At 36.4% G+C, this 22,150-nt stretch overlaps 4 protein-coding genes across 4 annotated transcripts; all 4 read right to left on the minus strand.

Annotated features, from left to right (window-relative positions):
- Nucleotides 1-1,280: 1,280 nt before the first annotated feature.
- LOC139431362 (uncharacterized) lies at nt 1,281-1,931 on the minus strand. Its single transcript, XM_071199018.1, has one exon. It carries the CDS (start codon nt 1,929-1,931, stop codon nt 1,281-1,283), a length of 651 nt encoding a protein of 216 aa, XP_071055119.1.
- A 22-nt stretch (nt 1,932-1,953) lies between these two features.
- On the minus strand, nt 1,954-4,812 carry LOC139431363 (uncharacterized). The gene has a single exon (XM_071199019.1). It carries the CDS (start codon nt 4,810-4,812, stop codon nt 1,954-1,956), a length of 2,859 nt encoding a protein of 952 aa, XP_071055120.1.
- A 598-nt stretch (nt 4,813-5,410) lies between these two features.
- Nucleotides 5,411-12,560, minus strand: LOC139431364 (uncharacterized). Its single transcript, XM_071199020.1, has 2 exons — nt 8,494-12,560; nt 5,411-5,813 (listed from the first exon to the last, which is right to left on the minus strand). The coding sequence occupies exons 1-2, from the start codon at nt 12,558-12,560 to the stop codon at nt 5,411-5,413; spliced, it is 4,470 nt and encodes a 1,489-aa protein (XP_071055121.1).
- Nucleotides 12,561-12,612: 52 nt separating this feature from the next.
- Nucleotides 12,613-13,428, minus strand: LOC139431365 (uncharacterized). Its single transcript, XM_071199021.1, has one exon. The coding sequence runs from the start codon at nt 13,426-13,428 to the stop codon at nt 12,613-12,615; it is 816 nt and encodes a 271-aa protein (XP_071055122.1).
- Nucleotides 13,429-22,150: the final 8,722 nt, after the last annotated feature.

The following is a 22,150-nucleotide window of genomic DNA, read 5'->3' on the forward strand; positions in this document are numbered from 1 at the left end:
ATATAATTATATTGAAATAAGTAAAGTAAATTAACAACAGTTCTGCTTTCCAAGATCAGACGATCTGCAGCAGGAATGGTTGGAAAGAATGGGGAGGCCTGATCTTATGGAGTTATCACAGTGAGCGCCATTTCAACACCAATCAGTTCCAAACTTCAGCCCGGAAGAAGTTATCTGCCAATCCTCTACCCAGTACACCCATTCCCTGCATATCTTCTGAATTTGAGACTCTTAAGTCGAGGAGGTGCATAGGTAAATATTTAATTAAGTACAACATAGTAATTAAATACAATTTCTTGTTAATGTCAATTTCAGGTCAAACAACACTTGCCAGTAGAACCAACATGACATCCTAAATGTTAGACGTTTGTTATTAATGCTCTGTTATTATTATACTCTGTTACTACTTTTAACTTTTTGTTGATGATAGTTGTATCATGACATCCTAAATGTCAAGCGTTTTTTTATTAATGCTCTGTTATTATTATGTCCTGTTGCTACTTCCAACTTCTTGTTGATGGTAGTTGTATCATGATATCCTAAATGTCAAGCACTTTTTTATTAGTGCTATACATACGCTTTTTATTTACGCCCTGTTATAATTAAGCCTTCTTATAGCTTTAAACTTGTTTCTGAAAAAGGGACAACCATAATATCCTAAATGTTAAAGGTTTGTTATTAATGGTCTGTTATTATTATGTTCTGTTATTACTTTCAACTTCTTCTTGATAATAGTTGTATCATGCTGATGTTGTATCATACATCAGCTTTTTTATTAATGCTATTGTTCGTACCAAAAGGGTCGAACCTAAAAACAGGTGCTGGTAAGCGAAGTAAAAAAAAATGAGTAATAAATGAAATTATATTAATAAAACAAAAATTAAACTTATAATGTGATTAATGGGCAAAATTGAAAAGATAATAAAGAAAATTAACAAAAATAATTATACATACGGTGAATGCGGTGTGAAAGGTGCGGTATGAAAGATGCGTGAGTCGAGCGAGCGGGTAATGCAGCAAAGAAGTGATATGCGCGAGCAATACATGCGGAATACATAAAATCACAAAATTCATACAAAAACTCGATCGATGCGCGATCGATTGCGCGTGAGCGAACAATCACCCGCCGAAAAACAATTGTTTTTAATTTACAAAAACAAACAGAAAAAAAAGAAAAATGATACATAATGAATGTTAAATTGTACAAACTAGGGAACAGTGCAATAAAACAAGAAAATAAAACAACAATGAAAAGTAATTAATTCTTAGCAAAATGATCGCTAAGTCGAATGATCAGTCGATATGTCCATCGGTAACGGACATATCTTCGATACCGGCCGTTGCAGTTGACCATGCGCAGTGCGTAATGTCACCACGCGTACGACACCATCCGGACCCGGATGACAACAAACAATACGTGCCAAATCCCATTTCAGTGGAGGTAAGTTGTCCTTCCGGATTAAAACCAAAGTGTTCGGAGCCGGGTTGGGAATGTTAGTGGTCCATTTAGTCCTCTGTTGTAGCGTGTGTAGATATTCGAGAGACCATCGTTTCCAGAAATGTTGCAGCATGGCTTGTACCAGTTCCCATCGTGACAATCTGCTGTGTGGTACATTCTGAAAATCTAGATGAGGTATTTCAGTGTTCAGTGGTGATAATAATAAGAAATGACCTGGTGTGAGGGGTTGGAGATCATTAGGATCGGAGCTGAGTGGGTGAAGAGGTCGAGAATTTAAAACGGATTCAACTTGCGTGAGAAGGGTATAAAATTCCTCGAAAGTTAGTACTTGGTTCCCTATGACCCTCTGTATATGTGATTTCACGGACTTAACTCCAGCTTCGCTAAGTCCATTGAAGTTAGGCGATGCAGGAGGGTTGAAGAGCCATTCGATCCCAAGTTTACCACCCGCCTCCTGTGCCAATCGATTCATTTCATTAAATGCACCAATAAAATTAGTTCCTCTGTCCGAAAAAATACGGGTACAGTATTAATCCAAATAATATCCAAAATTGGTTAGCTACTATAGCGGAAAGTGTACGGAAGCCAGGATGTAAATGCTCTTGATGCAGCTTTTCGACAATCAGTTCGCTCAATCGACACTTCTTTGGCAATAGAATGGGATGTTTAGCCTCGTAAGGAATTTCAGCATTTCGAAGGCGACCACCCACGCGAATTAAATTTTGTTGACATATAAAAGGTGATAATTTACGAAATGATTTTGCGATTATTTTACCAGTCTGGATCTGATCTTTAAGTTGGGAAAACGATTCAGATTGTACTCGACGTGCGAGAACATAAAGAGCGGCTTGTTTTTCGCGAATTGTAATTGATAAATTGGAATGGTTATTTTCTTTTCGACAACCTGCAACAAATCTTAGAATATAAGCAATTATATTTTGTATCTTACTTAAACCGGAGAAGCGATTCATTAAGGTATGTAGAAAGTTTTCGTCTATTTGTTCTGCAACGTTTACAATAACCACTCGTTTTTCTTCTGATATACTCTCATCTGGACATGTAGGTGGTGATTTCGATGGCCATTGCGAACGATGAGATGACAACCATGCAGGTCCGTTCCACCATAATTTACATCGTATCATCTCGGAAGGTAAAAGTCCTCTTGAACCAGGATCGGCGGGATTATCTTTTGATTGTACATAACGCCAACGATTTCCAGGTAAAATATCCTGAATATGACTGGTACGGTTCGCCACAAAAGTTTTCCATCGGTGAGGAGACGAATCGAGCCAGTGCAGCACCACCATTGAATCGGACCATGCGAAGATCTCAGGTTGAACGATACCGGAGATATTTGATAAGATGAATTTCACCATATTAGCCAACAGGACGGCGCCACAGAGTTCCAGTCGAGGTAACGAAATAGTTTTTAGCGGAGCTACTCTAGACTTGGCACAAATCAAACTAACACTAATATTGTTATTAGGCAAAATGTATCGAAGGTACGCCACCGCACAGTACCCAACCGAAGATGCATCAGAAAACAGATGGAGCTCAACGTGTAAATCTTTAGCGGGAAGAATTAGCCTGGGAATCTTCAACTGTGACAACATTGGGATTTGAAACTGATATTGAGTCCAATAATTTTGAATTTCCTCGGAAGGGAGATCGTCCCAATTCAATTTTTCTAACCATAATCGTTGCATGAGGCATTTTGCAGCGAGAATACATGGCGTAATTAAACCAAGGGGATCAAAGATGCGTGCGATATTGGATAATATAGCCCTTTTACTGCAGAGGTGATCACGAGGTTGATAAGAGAACCCAAAATTGTCGTTATATTGCTCCCAGTGGAGACCCAGAACCTTGACGACACCATCTTCTCTATTATCTAATGATACCGGTTTTACACGAAGATCGGCACTAACGTTTTTTAATAGTTTAGGTTCGTTACTTGCACCCTTAGCTAACTTAAAACCAGCCAACAACATAATGTTTATAATTTGATTTTGCAAGTCCAACGCGTCACGAACCGAAAAACTTCCCGTCACAACATCATCAACGTACATGTCGTGTAATAATACGCGGGAAGCTTCAGGAAATTGTGCTGCATTAAGCCGCGCAAGCTCTTGGATAGTACGCAAGGCCGAGTACGGAGCAGAAGAAACTCCGTAGGTAACGGTATTTAATTGATATTCATTAAGTTCACCACTTTTATAATCTCTCCATAAGATGCGCTGATAATCGCGATGATGAGGAACGATTAAGATTTGTCGATACATTTGTTGAATGTCACACATGAAGGCAATCGGGTAACATCGAAACTTGATTAGAATTGAACTTATATCGTTTTGAAGTTTGGGACCAGGCAACAAAAGATCGTTCAACGAATTTCCGGTAGAAGTTTTTGCAGATGCATCAAAGACCACACGGAGTTTGGCTGAGGAATTAAGGACATAATGATGAGGGATATAATAAGCGTTCTTGTTGTGGTGATCTTCTTTGCCAATCAGAGACATGTGGTTCTTTAGAAGATAATCGTTCATAAATTCCTTGTACTTCTTGAAAATTTCAGAATTCTTAATCAACCTTTTTTCTAAGTATATGAAACGTCGCAGCGCCTGGGAATATGATTCACCTAATTCTAGGTTAGTATTTTTAAAGGGTAGAGCTACCATAAATCGACCATCAGCGGTACGGCTGTGCGTTGATATGAAGTGATTCTCGCTTTGAGTATCTTCTAGAGTAACTGGAGTAGTTTCTTTTATCTGTTCAAGCTCCCAAAACTTCTGAAGGCAGACGTCAGTCGATTGTTCAATCAAAAGTGACAATTGAGATATTGGAGAAGGTAAATCAGAGGATTTTCCCATTAAAAGCCATCCGAAAATTGATCCCAAAGCTGCCGGTTCATTCATGGCACCAGCACGACGATCACCAGTGAGGATATAAGGGACCAGTTCAGCTCCCAATAGTAAATCAATAGGTCCTGGTAATGTTTGGGTTTTATGAATGACGAGGTCTTGTAAATGTGAATACTTAGAAACATCAACGGCTACAATGGGATGAGTTGAGCATATGCGTTGACTTATGACAGCTGTGAATCGTAGTATAGGTTGGTACACATCGCATGGTTTAACATAACATTCAACGGAGCCTTTATTACAAGTAGAAGACATGCTGTTCAAGCCCTCAATGGGTACAGAGTGAACACTTCGAACAAGTTGGAGTCGGTTTTGAAGGTCTTCTGTGATGAAGTTGATCATGCTGCAAGAATCGATCAAAGCTCTTACTCTATGGTATCTTCCAAAACGGTCTTGGATGTCCAACTCAGCAACAGGTAGAAGAACTGTCATAAATGTATTAGTTACAGAGGCGACAGTATTTTTAGGAATTGATGAACTGACGTCGGGTGCAGTTGTATCATGTGAAGAGCTGTTAAAATGTAACAGTGTATGATGACGTCTGCGGCAGACTCGACATGTTTTATTGGAATTACATTTACTGGTAGTGTGGCGATAGCCCAAGCAGTTTTTACAAAATTTATGATGGGAAATGAATTCGAATCTTTGCGAAGGTGTTTTTTCTAGAAACTTTTCACATTGATATAAATTGTGATTAGATTGACATAAGATACAATTTAAATTCGATTTAATTTCAGTAGTAAATTAGTAGTATATTAAATAACATAAAATCCCAAGACTCAACCGGGAATCCTAAAGTTTTTAAACCTTCAACGTTTTCAGAGAACGTATCAATTAACAGCCGATACGCTTTTGATGAACCTTCTTGTTTTATTGTGACACATTGAATTTCGTTGTAATATAATGTAGCTAAATGTCTCTTATTTTGGTATCTCTTTTTTAAGGTGTCGAAAGCAATGGAGTAGTTTGCATCAGTCATAGGCAACCCTTTGATAAGGTGTAAGGGTTCTCCGGATAATGAGGTCACAAGCTACTGATATTTCGCAACGTCGGAGAAAGTATCGTTATCGTGCACCAAGGATCGGTATAAATCGTAGAAACTCGACCAAGATTTGTAATTTCCAGAAAAAATGGGAATGGTGATTTTATTTAACTTCGGTGATACAACGGATTTAACAGGATCTTGTGTGTCAGGATTGGAAGGGGTGATTTTATGTAAAGTGGCTTTGGTACGAAAGTAAGCAACTTCAGCTTTACGACGTATAGCATCATGAGTATCGAAAGCTTCTTCTTCAATGAGACCAATTATTTGATTATGAAGAGTTTTAAATTCTGTGTAAGTGTCGTCAATTTCAGAAGCGCGTGCAATAAAAATCAATTTTAAATCCGCGGATTGGTCAATGGTATCAACAGCACTCGCCGTTTCAAGGAGGCTGTTTAGAAGACCGTTACGGCGTAATGTTAATCTAGTGAGCTTATCAGGTAGGCCATAATAAATTTAAAGGAAAATAATAAATCAAAAAAATTTTCGAATAAAAGATTTATATAACAACCCAAAATCGTCGACCTTGTAAACGAAAATTCGCAAACACCAGATGTGAAGCGACAAAAAAAGGCAACAAGCTGTCTCGGAACGGGACGTGAATAACTGCAAATAAATTGACGCAAGAAATTGGCGTAAGAAAAAAAAAAGAAATGAAATAAAGTACACGTGAATTAAATTTAAAATAATCCGGCTCGAAGGACCAAAATTTGTTCGTACCAAAAGGGTCGAACCTAAAAACAGGTGCTGGTAAGCGAAGTAAAAAAAAATGAGTAATAAATGAAATTATATTAATAAAACAAAAATTAAACTTATAATGTGATTAATGGGCAAAATTGAAAAGATAATAAAGAAAATTAACAAAAATAATTATACATACGGTGAATGCGGTGTGAAAGGTGCTGTATGAAAGATGCGTGAGTCGAGCGAGCGGGTAATGCAGCAAAGAAGTGATATGCGCGAGCAATCACATCAAAAATCACAAAATTCATACAAAATCTCGATCGATGCGCGATCGATTGCGCGTGAGCGAACAGCTATATATACCCTTTTTATTTATGCTCTGTTAATACATTTTACAGATAAAATGTTATATTTTATTGCAGATTTCTATTATTAATTTTGTTATTATTGTTATTTTAATATATTTTAATAATTATTGCAATAGTGTTAAGTATGTCTTAATTATACCACTTATTTTATCTTAAATAGATATTTTTAAATATTTTACGCACTTGTATTATTTTCATATATTTATTTCATCATAAACCTATTACAGCAGTAGGATTTTAAATTTATTTAAACTCGCCGATAAATAGGAGACTATTAGCCGACTAATAAGGAGCTATAGGGGCACTGAAAGCAGGATAAACTTTTTACCATTGCGTGTCCACCGGCTGATCCTCAGCAATCCTCAGTCTGCTTAAAGATGTCGAAATATAAGTGTGACTCAAGATAGATTTTTCATTTAATTATTTTACATCTTTTGCAATTTAATTAACCACCCAAATTTAAAATTTAATCAACATTGTTTCGAATTAGTTCTTTTATAAATGTTATATATTTCATTATATTTTGGCTTAACATGTAAAAATTCTATATCTGAGTGAAATAATTTTGAGGTTATACCCTTATGCCCTTATCCGGTCTTCTTTCAGACATCTTCCTACATCATGTTGAAAATAACTATATAATTAACAACAATAATTCTTTCAAAAACCATATTCATAAATGGATTAAATATGTTGATGACGTCTTTTGTGTTTGGGAGGGGAGTATTCCCGAGTTAAACCATTTTCACAATTACTTAAATAAGTTATTTCTTATTTTAAACTCTTAATTTTCTTGGTCTTGCAGTTAGCAGAGATAACTCCGAATCTATTACATATGACATTTTTAGGAAGCCAACAGTTATTCCAACTACAATTCCCTACGACTCTTCATACCCAATGTCACGCAAATTAGCTAATTTCAGATTTTTAATAAATACAGCTCTTGACTACCCTCTATCTGAGAGTAACAGAATAAAAGAATTTAACTGCATCCATAACATAGCTTCTCACTTTGGTTTTCCTTCTAATGTCATCAATAAACTATATAATAGAATACAACAACAGAAAGATTCCTTATTCACTAAAACTCATAATAATTCTACTTATAAACCTATTTCTTTTAATCACATTACCATGGAGTTTAACATATTTTTAAAAAATTTACTATAACCTTAGCTTTTTCTAACAATAATTCTTTACTTAAACTTTTATCTAATTATTTTAGTATTATTGCAAACAATTTGACGTTCTCAAGGAATGTGGAGTGTATTCAATCGGATGCTCTGATTGTAACGGTATTTATGTGGATCAAACTGGCCGTAGACTGGAAAATAGAATTAATGAACATAAAATTAAAATTCAATAAAATACTTACAAACATAGAGTTGAAACAGGACATAACATTAATTTTAATAATATTTCACTTATTCATAAATGCCAAAAGGGCTATAGACTTGATCTATTGGAATTGTTGGAAATCCATAGACAGTGAACGCGCAGTATAAGAAAAGAACTGGGTTTTAATAAAACGGTGCTGGTTCAGAGATATAAACAATGAAATTAAAGCGTAAAAAAGAATGTGGAAAAAAGTAGAATAAATAAAAGAAGGTGATTAAATTACTATTCTTACGTTTAATTTTCACTGCACTAAAGTACTGATTTTAAACGACTTTATCGATGCGCACAATACTGTAGTCGCGTTAAAAAAAGAGTGTGAGCGCATGCTCTCGTGTTAAGATAACAGAGCCCAGTTAAGCGCACGCACATGCGTGTAAATAATTCTGAGGGTGACGCGGCGCGAACATTCCACCCACCAACAAAAGGTGAAATAACCCTTTTTTACAATAATATTTATGAAATACGAATAGTTATTTGACGGTGTGTGAATAAGCATAACATAAGGTAAGTAGACGAAAATAATTAATTAGTTTGACAAGTAAACAAAAAAAAAACATGTGACTAGATTCGGTTTTGTCTTAAATCGGTAATGTACAAATCTTCGTGGTTGGACGAGTTAACCTCCCATTTTTGGTTTTAATGGTGATGACTCGGGTAACATCATCAATTCCGGGATGAACCTCTTCAATTCTCCCTGTTTCCCATTGAAGTGGGGGTCGCTGTTCATTTCGAATGAGTACCAGATCACCAATAGACGGTGTTGGAGACGAAGCGTTCCATTTTCCTCTTTGTTGAAGTGAGTACAAATATTCAACGTGCCACCTTTTCCAAAAATCTTGTACCATCTTCTGTATCAGTTTCCAGCGATCCAAACGGTTGATCGGTACTTGAGTGACGTCAGGATCTACAACAGAAGCATTAAGGGGTTCCAAACACAAGAAATGTGCTGGAGTTAGTGGTTGAAGATCATTGGGATCTTCAGTCATTGCGGAAAGCGGCCTCGAGTTCAATACGGCTTCGATTTGCGTCAGGATGGTATACACTTCCTCAAACGTTAGTTTTTGATCTCCAATGACTTTAATCAAATGGGATTTAACAGATCTTACTCCAGCCTCAGCCAACCCATTAAAATGGGGAGCCCCTGGAGGATGAAATTGCCATGTGAGTTCCAATTTTTGACCGGAAACCTCAGCCATCTCTCGTAATTTGTTGTAGGCGCCCACAAAATTAGTTCCCTGATCTGATAAGATTAACGTACATCGACCTCTTCTGGAGGTAAATCGTCGTAGAGCCGCTATAAATGCTTCAGTAGATAGATCTGAAACTAGTTCTAAATGTATCGTTTTGGTAGACGTACACACAAAGACACAAATATAGGATTTGACAAACCGCGCTCGTCTGGTGCGACTAATGGTGGTATAAATCGGTCCAGCGAAATCGACAGCGACTCTGGAGAACGCCTTCACCTCGGTTACTCTAAATTGAGGCAAATCCGCCATCCTCGGAGCATATGATCGGGGCTTGCATCGAAAACAACGGATACATCGTGATACGACCCGATGAATGACACTTCGAGAAGCGATGATCCAATATTGACGCATTACCAGAGCTTGTAGCGACCGTTGTCCCGGATGAAGGTATTTTTCATGTATATGTTCCACAATTAATTCACTAACACGACTATTTTTAGGTAGAAGTAACGGATGTTTGTGATCGAAGGGGATCATAGCAAATTTTATACGACCACCCACCCTAATCAAACCATCTCTATCAAGAAAAGGTGCTAACTTTCTAAATGATTTATCAGGGATCTTATTCTCGTTAATTGTAGTAAATAATTGTGAAAAATGTTGATGTTGGACATAACGGACAATCGAAGATAAAGATTGTTGGAGCTCAAACGGAGATAATTGGATGGTAAAATAACGGTTTTGTTTGCGGCAGTGAACAATAAAACGTTGAATGTAGGCCATAATCCGTTGGATTTTTGAAAGTGAAGAGAATCTCACGAGGAGAGTGTTTGATTTTTGTTCATTAATTACTTCTGTGCTTTCACAGGGAATAGATTTAATAGATGGCCAGTATTCCGGAGGATGACAGAGCCAGGAGGGGCCCCTCCACCACAGATCGTGAGCGATTAACTGATCTGGAAAAAGACCTCGAGAGCCACAGTCTGCAGGATTATCGGAAGATGGTATGTATCTCCAATAATCTGAAGGTAAAATTTCTTGGATATATGAGACTCGATTGGCAACGAAAATTTTCCATCTAGTAAGCAATGAAGAAATCCACGCTAGGGTGACTTTGGAATCGGACCACGCGTAAATTACATCGAAAATGATTGTGGTTGATAACATGTCCTTAATAGTTTTAAGAAGATCAACGAGTAGAACAGCGCCACAAAGTTCGAGACGAGGAATAGATATTGTCTTAAGAGGTGCAACTCTAGATTTACCGCAAAGAAAAGAGGTATTAATAGATTGGTTATGACTTTCACAGCGTAAATACGCTACTGCACAATAACCTGATTGCGAGGCGTCACAAAAAAGATGAAGTTGAACGGATTTAGTGTCAGACGGAATCATCAATCGAGGTATTCTTAAATCAGAAATAAAAATAAGACCTTTCTTAAAGATTTCCCAATTTTTAGATATGTGACCAGGAGGACTTTCATCCCATTCAATTTTTAATTGCCACAATTGTTGGATAAATTGTTTAGCCTTTAAGGTGCACGGAGTCAAGAAGCCTAAGGGGTCGTAGACACGAGCGATTTCCGAAAGTATGGAACGTTTTGTGGAAAGGGAATTGCGGGGACAATAGGAAAATTTAAAATCATCTGTTGTGGGATCCCATTGCAGACCCAAAACTTTAATGTAACTGATTTCATCGTAATCCATTGATATTGGACGCTGTAAATCTGTTTCAGATACTTCTTGTAAGACGTGAGTGCAATTACTCGCCCATTTTCTCAATTTAAATCCCCCTCTGTTCAATAGGTCAATCAATTCTCGCTGTAGCTCCAAAGTCTCTTGCACCGATTGAGCTCCTGTGACTATATCGTCAACGTAAATGTTGTTTTTTAGAACGGTTGAAGCCCTCGGAAACTGATCACAATAGATGTTAGATAACTCGACTAGTGTTCGCAAGGCAAGAAAAGGTGCCGATGCCACTCCATAGGTCACAGTATTTAAAATATATTCTTGAATAGGTTCAGTTGAAGAGAATCTCCATAAGATTCGCTGAAAGTTTCTGTCTTCAGGTGAAACAAGAATTTGTCGATACATTTGTTGGATATCGCAGACAAATGCATACTTAAAACATCGAAAAGACGATAAAACCTTTATTATGTCTTGTTGCAACTTATGTCCCACCAAAAGGGTGTCATTTAACGATGTACCATTAGATGTTGGTGCTGATGCGTCAAACACAACTCTAATTTTTGATGAAGGGTTTTCAGAACGAAGCACGCAATGATGCGGAATGTAGTAGGTTCTATCAGAAGGAGGTTTGAAAGAGTTAGCAAGAGACATGTGGCCTGACTGAAGATAATCTTTCATAAAGTTGATATAATCACTTCTTAACGACGGAGTTTTTAAGAGACGGTTTTCTAAAGACATAAAACGTTTTAACGCTGTCTGGTAGGAATTGCCCAGGACTGGATTTGGTTTCTTAAAAGGCAGAGAAACGATGAATCGACCTGTTGATGTTCGTTTATAATTATTTTTAAAATGATTTTCACATTTATCCTCTTCAGACGTTAATAGCGTTCTTTCAGGAATGGATTCCAGTTCCCAGAATCTTTGAATTGAGTTATCAAGCGAATAATCAGTAGTAGATAAACACGTTGACAGTGAGGTCGTGACTGAGAGCGAAGATCTCCCCATTAGAATCCAACCAAATACGGAATTAACTGCAATTGGATGGTTCGGTTCTCCACGAAGACGTCCTTCAGTGATAATTTGAGGAACTAGTTCTGCGCCCAGTAACAAATCCACCGAGTTGAGACTTGAATGGTGCTCTGGAGGGATGTTCAATTGTTGAAGATGAGGATAAAGCGGAACAAGGGACGCAATGGATGGTTGGTCAGAACAAATGCTGGGAGTGATAATAGCGTCAAAGTCAAAGGAAGGTTTCGATGACTGTATAGGTTGGATAGAGCAGGTAACAGAGCCTTTATTACAGATGGATGTCATTGCATTTAATCCCTGGATTTCTAGACAAGAAGTTTGCTTTCGTGGTAGTTGAAGTCGTTTTGATAGATTAGATGTTATAAAATTGGACATACTGCCCGAGTCGATTAATGCTTTGACACGATGTAATTTTCCAAATCGATCCTGAATGTTTACAATAGCAATAGGTAGTAAGATGTTTGGATTACTTTCCTTCATTGTTGTCTGAATTGTATTATAAGATGTTCCGACATGAACACATGGAGAAGTTTGTGTCTTGAAGTGGAGTAATGTGTGGTGATGTTGATTGCAGGTACGACATCTATGAGAAGACGAGCAATTATGAGTAGTGTGTCGTTGACTTAGACAATTTCGACAAAGATTATGATCTCTAGCGATGGATAACCGTTCTCCAGCTGATTTGGATGTAAAATTCGTACAACGGTAAATTGGATGGGCTTCATGACATAAGATACAGTTAGTAGTCGATGAATTAGAATGATGTTCTTCAATCTTCATATTTACTGATTTAGCTCTGATGTTTGATTTTGATGAACTCAGAGATGTGCTGTTATCTACTTGATGTCAATAATACGGATTCTAGGGCCTTTGCTCTTTTTTCTAAGAAATCCACAAGTTGCTTGTAAGTTGGAATGTCATATGCTGTATGTTCAGCTTCAAAAGTGGTTTTTGTAGGTGTGTTCAGTTTTTGAAGCACGATATTAAATAATAGAAAATCCCACTTATCAACAGGGAAACTCAAATTACGAAAACCTTCAATATTTTCATGGAAGGTATCAATCAAAATTCGAAGACTTTTAGAGGAATCGTCTTTCAGGGGTTTTAAATGAACGATTTCGTTAAAGTATAACGTTGCCAAGTGACGTTTATTCTGGTAGCGGCCTTTTAACGTTTTATATGCTATTTCGTAATTGGCGTCTGTCACAGGAAAACCCTTTAACAGGTTAAACGCTTCGCCACTTAGGGACATGAGAAGATACTGATATTTGGCAATTGAAGAAAGAGATTTGTTTTCGTGACCCGTCGTTCGATAAAGATCGAAAAAGGTATGCCATTCTTTATGATTACCACTGAACATAGGCAATGCTAACTTATTTAATTTCAGAGCAGATATAGATGAGATTTCAGAGGATTCCGTTGAAGGTTGAGGGGACAGTTGATGGAATATCGCCCTTGTAGTGTAGTAAGCAGTATCAGCCTTTAGTCGTATGTCGTCATGAGCCTCAAAGTCCTGCTCTTCAATCAAACCAATAATCGTATTGTGAGTACTTTTGAACTCTTTGTAGATTTCCTCGGCATCTGGAGCTCGTTCAAGAAAAATTTGTTTTTGGATAGGGTCAGACGGGAGTGCTTGACCAAGGGCCATGGTCTCGTTTAAACGATTGTATAGACCGTTGCGACGTAGGGTAAGTTTAACAATCTTGTCTGTCATCACGGGAAAAATCAAATAAAATATCCAAAAGAATTATGGAGAAGAACGAAATTAAAAAAAAATTCTCAAAAAAAAAGGTAAATGAAAATAATTTAAATAATCGAAGGGAAAAGAAATTAAATATTTAAATGGTAAGAATTGTCGAAAAATGCGGTGTTAAAAATAGCGTAATCCAGTTTTTGATTTTCCAGATGGCCAACAGAGAGACGTGACCCCGTGGATAAATGCAAAAAAACGCGGATTTAAGACGAAAATTAAATGAAAAATGCGAAAAAATGTAAAAATAACGAGAAATAAATCAAAATTAAACGAAAATTCCGGAAGAATCCGGCTCGAAGGACCAAATGAACGCGCAGTATAAGAAAAGAACTGGGTTTTAATAAAACGGTGCTGGTTCAGAGATATAAACAATGAAATTAAAGCGTAAAAAAGAATGTGGAAAAAAGTAGAATAAATAAAAGAAGGTGATTAAATTACTATTCTTACGTTTAATTTTCACTGCACTAAAGTACTGATTTTAAACGACTTTATCGATGCGCACAATACTGTAGTCGCGTTAAAAAAAGAGTGTGAGCGCATGCTCTCGTGTTAAGATAACACAGCCCAGTTAAGCGCACGCACATGCGTGTAAATAATTCTGAGGGTGACGCGGCGCGAACAGACAGAATAACAATAATAACTTTACTTTGCTTAATGACCAAATTCAAAACTTATATAAACCTATTTTCAAGTACCTAAAATCTGATTCTTCAAATATTTTATTATTCGCTTTGCTGTTTCTGGGTAAATCTACATGTTAAACATTTTTTTCTTTTATTTTTCTATTTTTTTGGGTCTCGACCGATCTAATAACTTAATTTTTTTTTGCTGTCCTTTTATTTTATATTTATTTTCGATATTTTTAGTATATTTTCTTTTACGTTTGAAGGGTTAGGTAGAAGATCAGTCTTCTGGCTGAACCTCGCCTTTCGTTGATTAGGTAACTGTATTTGTGTTTTGTAATGAAAGAGAAATAAAGACCTTTATTTATTTATTTATTTTTTTTAGGCCCATCGACATCTAAGGTCATTGTTACATTCCGAAATTTTTATGTTATGTGTGGGTGACTTGTTTATGTGTAATGGGTTATGAGTTGCATACATTCGGAAACTTATTATTATTTTTATTTATTTTGTTTACATTTTGTTTGTTTATAACATTTTATTGTTTTCTCTTTCAGCAACATATTCTGAGTATTCCTTTTTTTCCTTTTAACTTCTATCACTTTAAAATTCTCCTTTTTGCTTTTGAGAGGGTGTCGTAAATTCATGATGTTATCTTGCGCAGACGTAATTTTTTTTGAAGAAGAAAAACAAATTTTATTCTGTACCCACTACATAAAGAAAATAAGAATAACAATAAAAATATCTATAGGTGTATAAAACAAAAATAAAAAGTTAAGGGGTGAGAATAGGGCTACCGACCAAGGTCTTTCTGCCCAATTTTTTTTGATATTTTCGATTTTTGGGTATAAAAGACCGTTCAAGTTACTTCTTGGCCCTCTCTTTCTTACTATATTACCAGAGCAATACGTGTTCTCGAGTGTTAGAGAAATTTTGGTTGGTTCGCCATTTTTGGTTTTGGTGTAAAATTTTGTTTCTAATCCATATTTGTGGGATTCATCACTCGAAATAAAGTTTTGGAAAAGTGTTTTTCTTTTACCAAATTGTACGGAGATTCCGGATTTCAACGTATTTCATTACATTTTCGTCTGTCCTCTGGTTAAACCTCGAGCATCAGAGGTAAGCATTTTTGTAAGGTCTTTATTAATTAGTTTTTGGCATATTCGTTCACCCTTTCACATTTTTCTTTTGATTCTTAAACTAACAATCTACTAAATCTATCTTTCAAAAAAAAAAAAATCTAACTACTTAAAAAAAAAATTTTCTAACTACTTTAAAAAAAAATTATCTAACTACTTAAAAAAAATTTTTCTAACTACTTAAAAAAAAAAAAAATTACTAACTACTTAAAAAGAAAAACTATCCTACAAACAAAAATTCTTAAATCTAATATTTCCACGTTTCATTTTTTTTAATTTCTATATCCAGGTTTTTGTTGAGGGGAGCAACTTTTGGCATCTCTTATTGAGACAACTTTTTTTTATTGGTATTTTGGAACCATTGTCCAAGGGTATAATTTCCATTAAATTGAATCGGACCGGTGATCAAGACTTGGAGTAAAGGTCAGATAGAACAACATAATATTATTATTTTGGTCATTGAAGAATTTGTATCTTATATATTTTTTTATTATTTTGATTTTCCTTAAGAAAATCTTTAAATTAATTAATCATTGGAACATCAAACTTTTCAATTTTTTTTTAATATCATTTCAATTTTTTTTGTAAATTCTTGTTTGGCGAGATTTTTTTTTAATTCTATTTTTGGCGTTGATTTTTTTTTATTATTTTTGATTTCACGTTGAGCTCAACCATACGGAGTCAGACGCGGATTAATTTTTCATTTTCATTTTTTTTGGTATTTTGATTTAAATTTCCTTTCAGTTTTGACTTTAATTTTTTTTTTAAAGCTCGCAAACATCAATATAGTTTTTTTTTTGTTGTTTGAACCTAAAAGTTTACGGTTTTATAAAATTTTGTTATTAGTTTATTTTTTTTTACTTACCTGTTATTTACGGTAGTTTTAATAAATTTTGTCTGCAACTCAAAAAATATTTTGTTGAGCGTTTATGTTTTGTTGTGTTATTTGTTTATATCACCATACTCCATCATCTCACGTCACAGTTCGTGTTGTACGCGGGGTTAACTGTGTGGCGCCATATAAATACCCCTCCCTTCTTCACTGAGCCGGTCGAGGACTCGCGTACATCTCAGGGTGATAAAACTAGTTTTGTCCTTGTTGAAAATTTCGTTAATTTTTTTTTGTTTTGATTTAAAATCTTTTAAAGCATTTGGCGTCATATCATTAAGGCCATCATAGTGTTTAGTAGACGTGACTCTTTCCTAAATGTAACTGTGTACATGAACAAAAGTGTAAAAGGACGGACAAACAGGTAAGTAAAATAAAATTATAATAAATTAGCAACAAGTGTAAAAGGACGGACAAACAGGTAAGTGAAAATAAAACTCTGTAATAAATAAATAAGCAACAACTGTAAATGGACGGACAAACAGGTAGGTAAAAATAAAAACTCTATAATAAATATATATAAAATGTAAATAGACGGACAAAACATGTAAGTAAATAGAAACTCTATAATGAATAAATAATAAATAAATAAATAGATAAAAGGTGTAAACGGACGGACTCACAAATAGGTAAAAAAATACTCTATAAATTAAATTAAGTTATATTTTATTACGTAAATCTGCCTCTTTAACAAACGATAGGACTTTTTTAATAATTTGCGCGGATAAGTTGAATGGGGCCTCGAGATTGATGTTAACGCGGTCTCCGAGGCTTGTATAGCGACGACAATTCAGGATAATATGTGTGACGGTCAGAGACTCGTCACACTCGTCGCATCGAGGTTGCTCCTCTCCCTTTAGAAGGTGAGAGGAGGTTAAGGCCGAATGTCCCAGACGGAGCCGGTGGTATAGAACCTGGTCCTCCCGAGACAGAGAGACGGGGAATCTCCAGCCCTCCACCTCAGGCTTCACCACGCGAAAGCTCCTGTTGCCACCTCGCCGTCATTCGCTGTTTTAAGTGGTTCAGAACAGTTATCAATTCAGGAGCGGGCGTTTCGGTATCGACCGTCGGGACGTTCCCCGCGTCTTCGATCCAGGGCTCGGGGCCCCCGGCTTCTATAGATACTATCGCGGGCAATGTAACAGCCATCTCGCGCTGCAAGTCGGCCAAACGCACTGCACACGGTCGGGTAATGGTCGGTCTAAGGTCGTACCGCAGCCCCACCTCGAAGATACATCCGCGAACCGGATGGTGCGGTCGCGCGCTCACTTTCGAGGCGTACGACAATAGCGCCTTCTTCCTCCTTTTCCACAGGGACGGTACGCCACACTCGCAGTATAGACTGCTTGTGGGGGTTGTGGGAAAGGCCCCGATGGCGTACTTCAGTCCCAGGTTGTGGATCGGATCGAGTTTTTTGAGCAGGGATTGTCTCGCCGACGCGTACGCTACCGCCCCGTAATCGAGGGTCGGCAGCAGGAGAGCGTGATGAAGCCTCAACAGCACAGACGAGTCCGCTCCCCACCGAATACCCACTACCATTCGAATGGTGTTCAATGCCTTCTAAAGAGTTGAAGTAATTAAATAATTTTAACTGTTATGTGCAGCAACATTCAATACGATTTTTTAGAGGACAGGGCTGTTTCACTTACCGACCATTGATTAACCACGCTGTTAAATGTTCTTTTCTTCACTAGCTAGACTTCGGTTAATCGGGACAGCCTTTCTTCAAGTCGCACAATTTGTTTTCACTCTCCCCTTCGATCGGTTTTAATACACAGTTCTCACTTATCTTAACGACACACGGTAATTTAAATCTTATTCGTGGGTATGGTATGGACCGAAAATTAAATCACAATGTCTCCAAAAATTGAGACCAACTTCTCAAAAAAAACAAGAACTGGTTCGCCCCCACCCTCAAGCAATGGAACGAACCAAAACCAAATAATAACGAAAATAAACAATAATGAGAAACTAATAATGTGATGCGTGAACATTAACTCTTTATAAAAATTAAAACGCAAAGACAGACGTGTTGTCTGGTTGATTGCTTATAATGGAATAATATTTACATCGAAATCAACAAAAATGGTAACATAGGTAATTTATGTTAATAAGGTAATTTGATAAAAGTTATAATTTCTATGTGACGAAAATCAAACGTAAAAAGCAATATTAAAAGTACGAAAATAAAAGATAAGTTAGCAAGAAAAATTAAAGTGAACTTTGAATTGTTTTTTGGTAGACAATGCGTCGTTACTATGGCAGTTATTTGACTTGTCATTAAGTAAAAATGCTGGTTTTAAACGATTTATATTTATAGGTAAGTCCTTATTATTTTTTGAAATTATGAATGTCGTTCGAAGCCTTTTAAGAATTTTAAAAGGGCCTTCGTAACGAGGGGTAAGTGAAGGTTCCATGCCTTCAATTTTGATAAAAACGTAATCAGATTTAAAAAGATCTTTATGAAGAAAAGGTTTGTCTCGTGAATGAAATGACGTTTCGATTGGTTGTAGGTTTGAAAATGATTCACGCAAATTCTGCAAAATGGGTTTCGTCTCTAACGAATGTTGTGATTTTATGAAGAATTCACCAGGTAGTCGGAGAGGTTGGCCGTAAACAAGTTCGGCAGAGGAACAGCCAAGGTCTTCCTAAAGGGAAGATCTGAGGCCTAAAAAAACAACGGGAAGATCGTCATACCAGTTGCTCTTGCTACCTCTGGCAATTAAGGCTGTTTTGAGAGTTCGATGGAATCTCTCCAAAATGCCATTACTTTACGGATGGAAAGAGGATGTGTGAATCTGGCGAGTGATGGTGTGAGGTATTCCGAACCTAGAGAAATAATTTCGAAAGAGAGTATCGGCTATCGTTGACGCGGCGATATCTTTGAGCGGAAAAGCTTCTGGCCAGCGAGTGAAGCGGTCAATTGCAGTGAGTAAGTACGTATAGCCTTTAGAAGGTGTAAGAGGGTCAACTAAGTCGATATGAACGTGATTAAATATGCCACTTGGTATAGGGATTTTTTGGATAGGTGATTTTGTATATTTGTTCACTTTGGCTCGCTGACATGGTAAACATGTCTTTGTCCACCACTGAATATCTTTTGACATATGTGGCCAAAAGAAACGGGATTTAAGGTTATGAACCGTTGCACGTATTTCGAAATGTGAAATATTGTGAAATTTCTGGAAAATGATTTTTCTAAATTTATCTGGCACGTAAATTCTTCGCAATGGTGAAGATATTTCGCACCAAAGTTTAAAATCTGATTCTTCAATTTTTTGCTGAGATAAACGAAAATTGCGTAAATGTTTGTTGAAAAATTGTTTATTGAGTAAGTGCGTTAATTGTATATCCTGGTCTTGAGCAATTTTAATAGATTTTAAATCTGGATAATCGGAATTAAGGGATTCAACATTGATGCGCGACAAAGTATCTGCCACAACGTTCGAATCTCCTTTAATATATTTAAGCTCAGATGTGAACTGGGTGATATAACTCAGATAACGAATTTGTCGAGGAGTTTTTTCGGTTTTTGAAACTATTGAATTAATTAAAGGTTTGTGATCAGTGAAAACAATGAATTGATTTCCATGCAGAAAATGTTTAAGGAACTTTATCGCGGAATAAATCGCTAAAAGTTCTCTGTCAAAAATAGAATAATTAATCTGGCTTGGAGTTAATTTTTTAGAAAAGAAAGCTAAAGGTCGTGTTTCGTTGTCTGAAGTTTGAGCAAGAACTGCTCCCATGGCACTATGCTACTTGAGGCATCCATTGTTAAAGAAAGCATAGCTTGGGGTGATGGATGAGCAAGGATGGCAGATTTAGCTAGTTCATTGTTAGATGTTGTAAAAGAAATGTAGTGTTCAGTCGACCAAGTTGATATTAATTTCTGTTTCTTGGAATATAGGGTATTCGATAAATTATATAATATAGAGGACCCTGTGGGAAGAGTCACCAATTTGTGGGACAATTTAAAAAGAGATTAAAACCAATTTTAGTTACAACGTGACTTGACTTTTTATTTTGTTATAATAATAATAAACAAACTTTTTGTATCACTATGGATTTACAATTTTTGTTTAAAAAAGAACTTATTACTATGATTTATTCATTTATGATTTAATTTATAATTGTGGTGGTTGCCACAGACCCAAAATGTTGGAAATGTTAGGAATGAACCTATGATAGAAATTTATCATTCCTAAAAACCTTTGCAATTATTTCAATGTTGTTGGAGTTGGAAATTCCGAAATTGCGGTAATCCTGAACTGAGAAGGTCGGATTCCTTCGACAGAAATCTGATGACTTAGAAAATTTAGAGAAGTTACACCAAATACACATTTCGAAGGTTGAATAGAGATGTTATAGAACTTAATCTTTTGAACAATTGTTCTAAATGTTTGTAATGCTCTTCCTCCGTTTTACTGGCAACGAGGATGTCGTCCAGGTAAACAAAGAGGAAATGCAGCCCAGAAAGCACTTCGTTAATAAATCTTTGGAAAGTTTGAGCTGCATTCCTCAGACCAAAAGGCATTCGAGTAAATTCGAATAAACCGAAAGGTTGCGGTTTTGGGGATGTCTTCTTCTTCTATAGGTATCTGATGATACGCCCTCAACAAGTCTATTTTTGAAAAAATTTTACATCCATGTAAATGGAGGTTAAAATCTTGAATGTGTGGTAAGGGGTACCGGTCAGGGACTGTGACATTATTCAAGTGTCGGTAATCGCCGCATGGTCGCCAATCGTCAGAGTCTTGTTTCGGAACCATGTGTAAAGCGGATGCCGTAGAGAAAGAAGAGGGCCTGCAAATTCCAATAGAAACCATGTACTCGAATTCTTTTTTGGCAATATTGTATTTTTGTGAATCTAATCTCTTGGGACGACAAAAAGGAAGGTGTGAATTTGTTATAATCTTGTGAGTGGTTGTGTGTTGAACAGGTGTTGCAAAATCTGGTGTAGATGTCAAGTTTGGGTATGAGTTGAGAAGTTTTGTATATGCAGTTTCAATAGAAAAGTTGGGGTTGATGTATTAGTATTGACAATAGAACCGATTGAAAATAATTTTGTTGTTGAATCAACTAATCGCTTGTTTTTAATATCAACTAAAAGATTGAATTTATGAAGGAAATCAGCGCCAATGGTTAGGTTTTTAACATTGGCGATGGTAAAAATGAAAGGAAAAGTCCTTCTTAGATTGAATGAAACTGTTAGTTGTTTTTTGCCGTAGGTTTTAATTGTTGTACCATTGGCAGCGGAAAGCGAAGAGATGGTATCTTGTTTTCGATTTGAATAAAATTTAAAAGGTAATACAGAAACATCGGCTCCAGAGTCAATTAAAAAATTTAGATTATTTTGGTTGTCGAAAATGAAAAGACACGAACTTGTAGGATTGATCGAAAAGAGCAGAGGAATTTGACCTACCACGCGAATGTTGGGATGAGGAGCGCGATCTACTTCTGGAGTGATGGCAACTACGACAGCATTGGGGGGGTATATTGTTGTCATCACGTTTGAAATTTACTAAAGACATTTTATCCTCTAGAGACGAAAGTCGTTGGGATAAGGCTTGAATAGTGACTGAAAGATTTTGAAGAGATGCTGTTATATCTTCTTGGGAACGAGTCGCGGGAGAGGAATTAGACGAAATTTTATGAATTTCGGGTATGTAAGTTGGATTGGGTGAAAGTTGCAAAGCTTCCCATATTTTGTATCACCTTCGGAATTCTTTTTTGCTAAAGCCTCAATAGCAATTCTCTGCTGACTACCTGTGAACCGCCGGCAGTAAACAACATTGATCTATAAAATTCTGACGGCTTTTGATCACCCATTTGAGAATTTGACAGTAAGTCATCGAGACGTCTTTCTTCACTCGAAGAAAGTCTGTCAATCAAAATTTTTTTGAGTGACAAATACAAATTATCTACCGGGGGATTTTGAATAACGTCTAAAATTAATGTAATGACAT

The sequence above is a fragment of the Onthophagus taurus genome, chromosome 8 (genome assembly GCF_036711975.1).
Source record: "Onthophagus taurus isolate NC chromosome 8, IU_Otau_3.0, whole genome shotgun sequence".
Taxonomy (NCBI): Eukaryota; Metazoa; Arthropoda; class Insecta; order Coleoptera; family Scarabaeidae; genus Onthophagus; species Onthophagus taurus.

Coding starts and splice junctions, on each gene's coding strand:
- LOC139431362 (XM_071199018.1), bottom strand. CDS start 1,931: ATGAATCGATTGGCACAGGAGGCGGGTGGTAAACTTGGGATCGAATGG.
- LOC139431363 (XM_071199019.1), bottom strand. CDS start 4,812: ATGACAGTTCTTCTACCTGTTGCTGAGTTGGACATCCAAGACCGTTTT.
- LOC139431364 (XM_071199020.1), bottom strand. CDS start 12,560: ATGAAGATTGAAGAACATCATTCTAATTCATCGACTACTAACTGTATC. Junction 5,814..8,493: donor ATTAAAACCAAAAATGGGAG/GTTAACTCGTCC, acceptor TCTTCTAAACAG/CCTCCTTGAAACGGCGAGTG.
- LOC139431365 (XM_071199021.1), bottom strand. CDS start 13,428: ATGGCCCTTGGTCAAGCACTCCCGTCTGACCCTATCCAAAAACAAATT.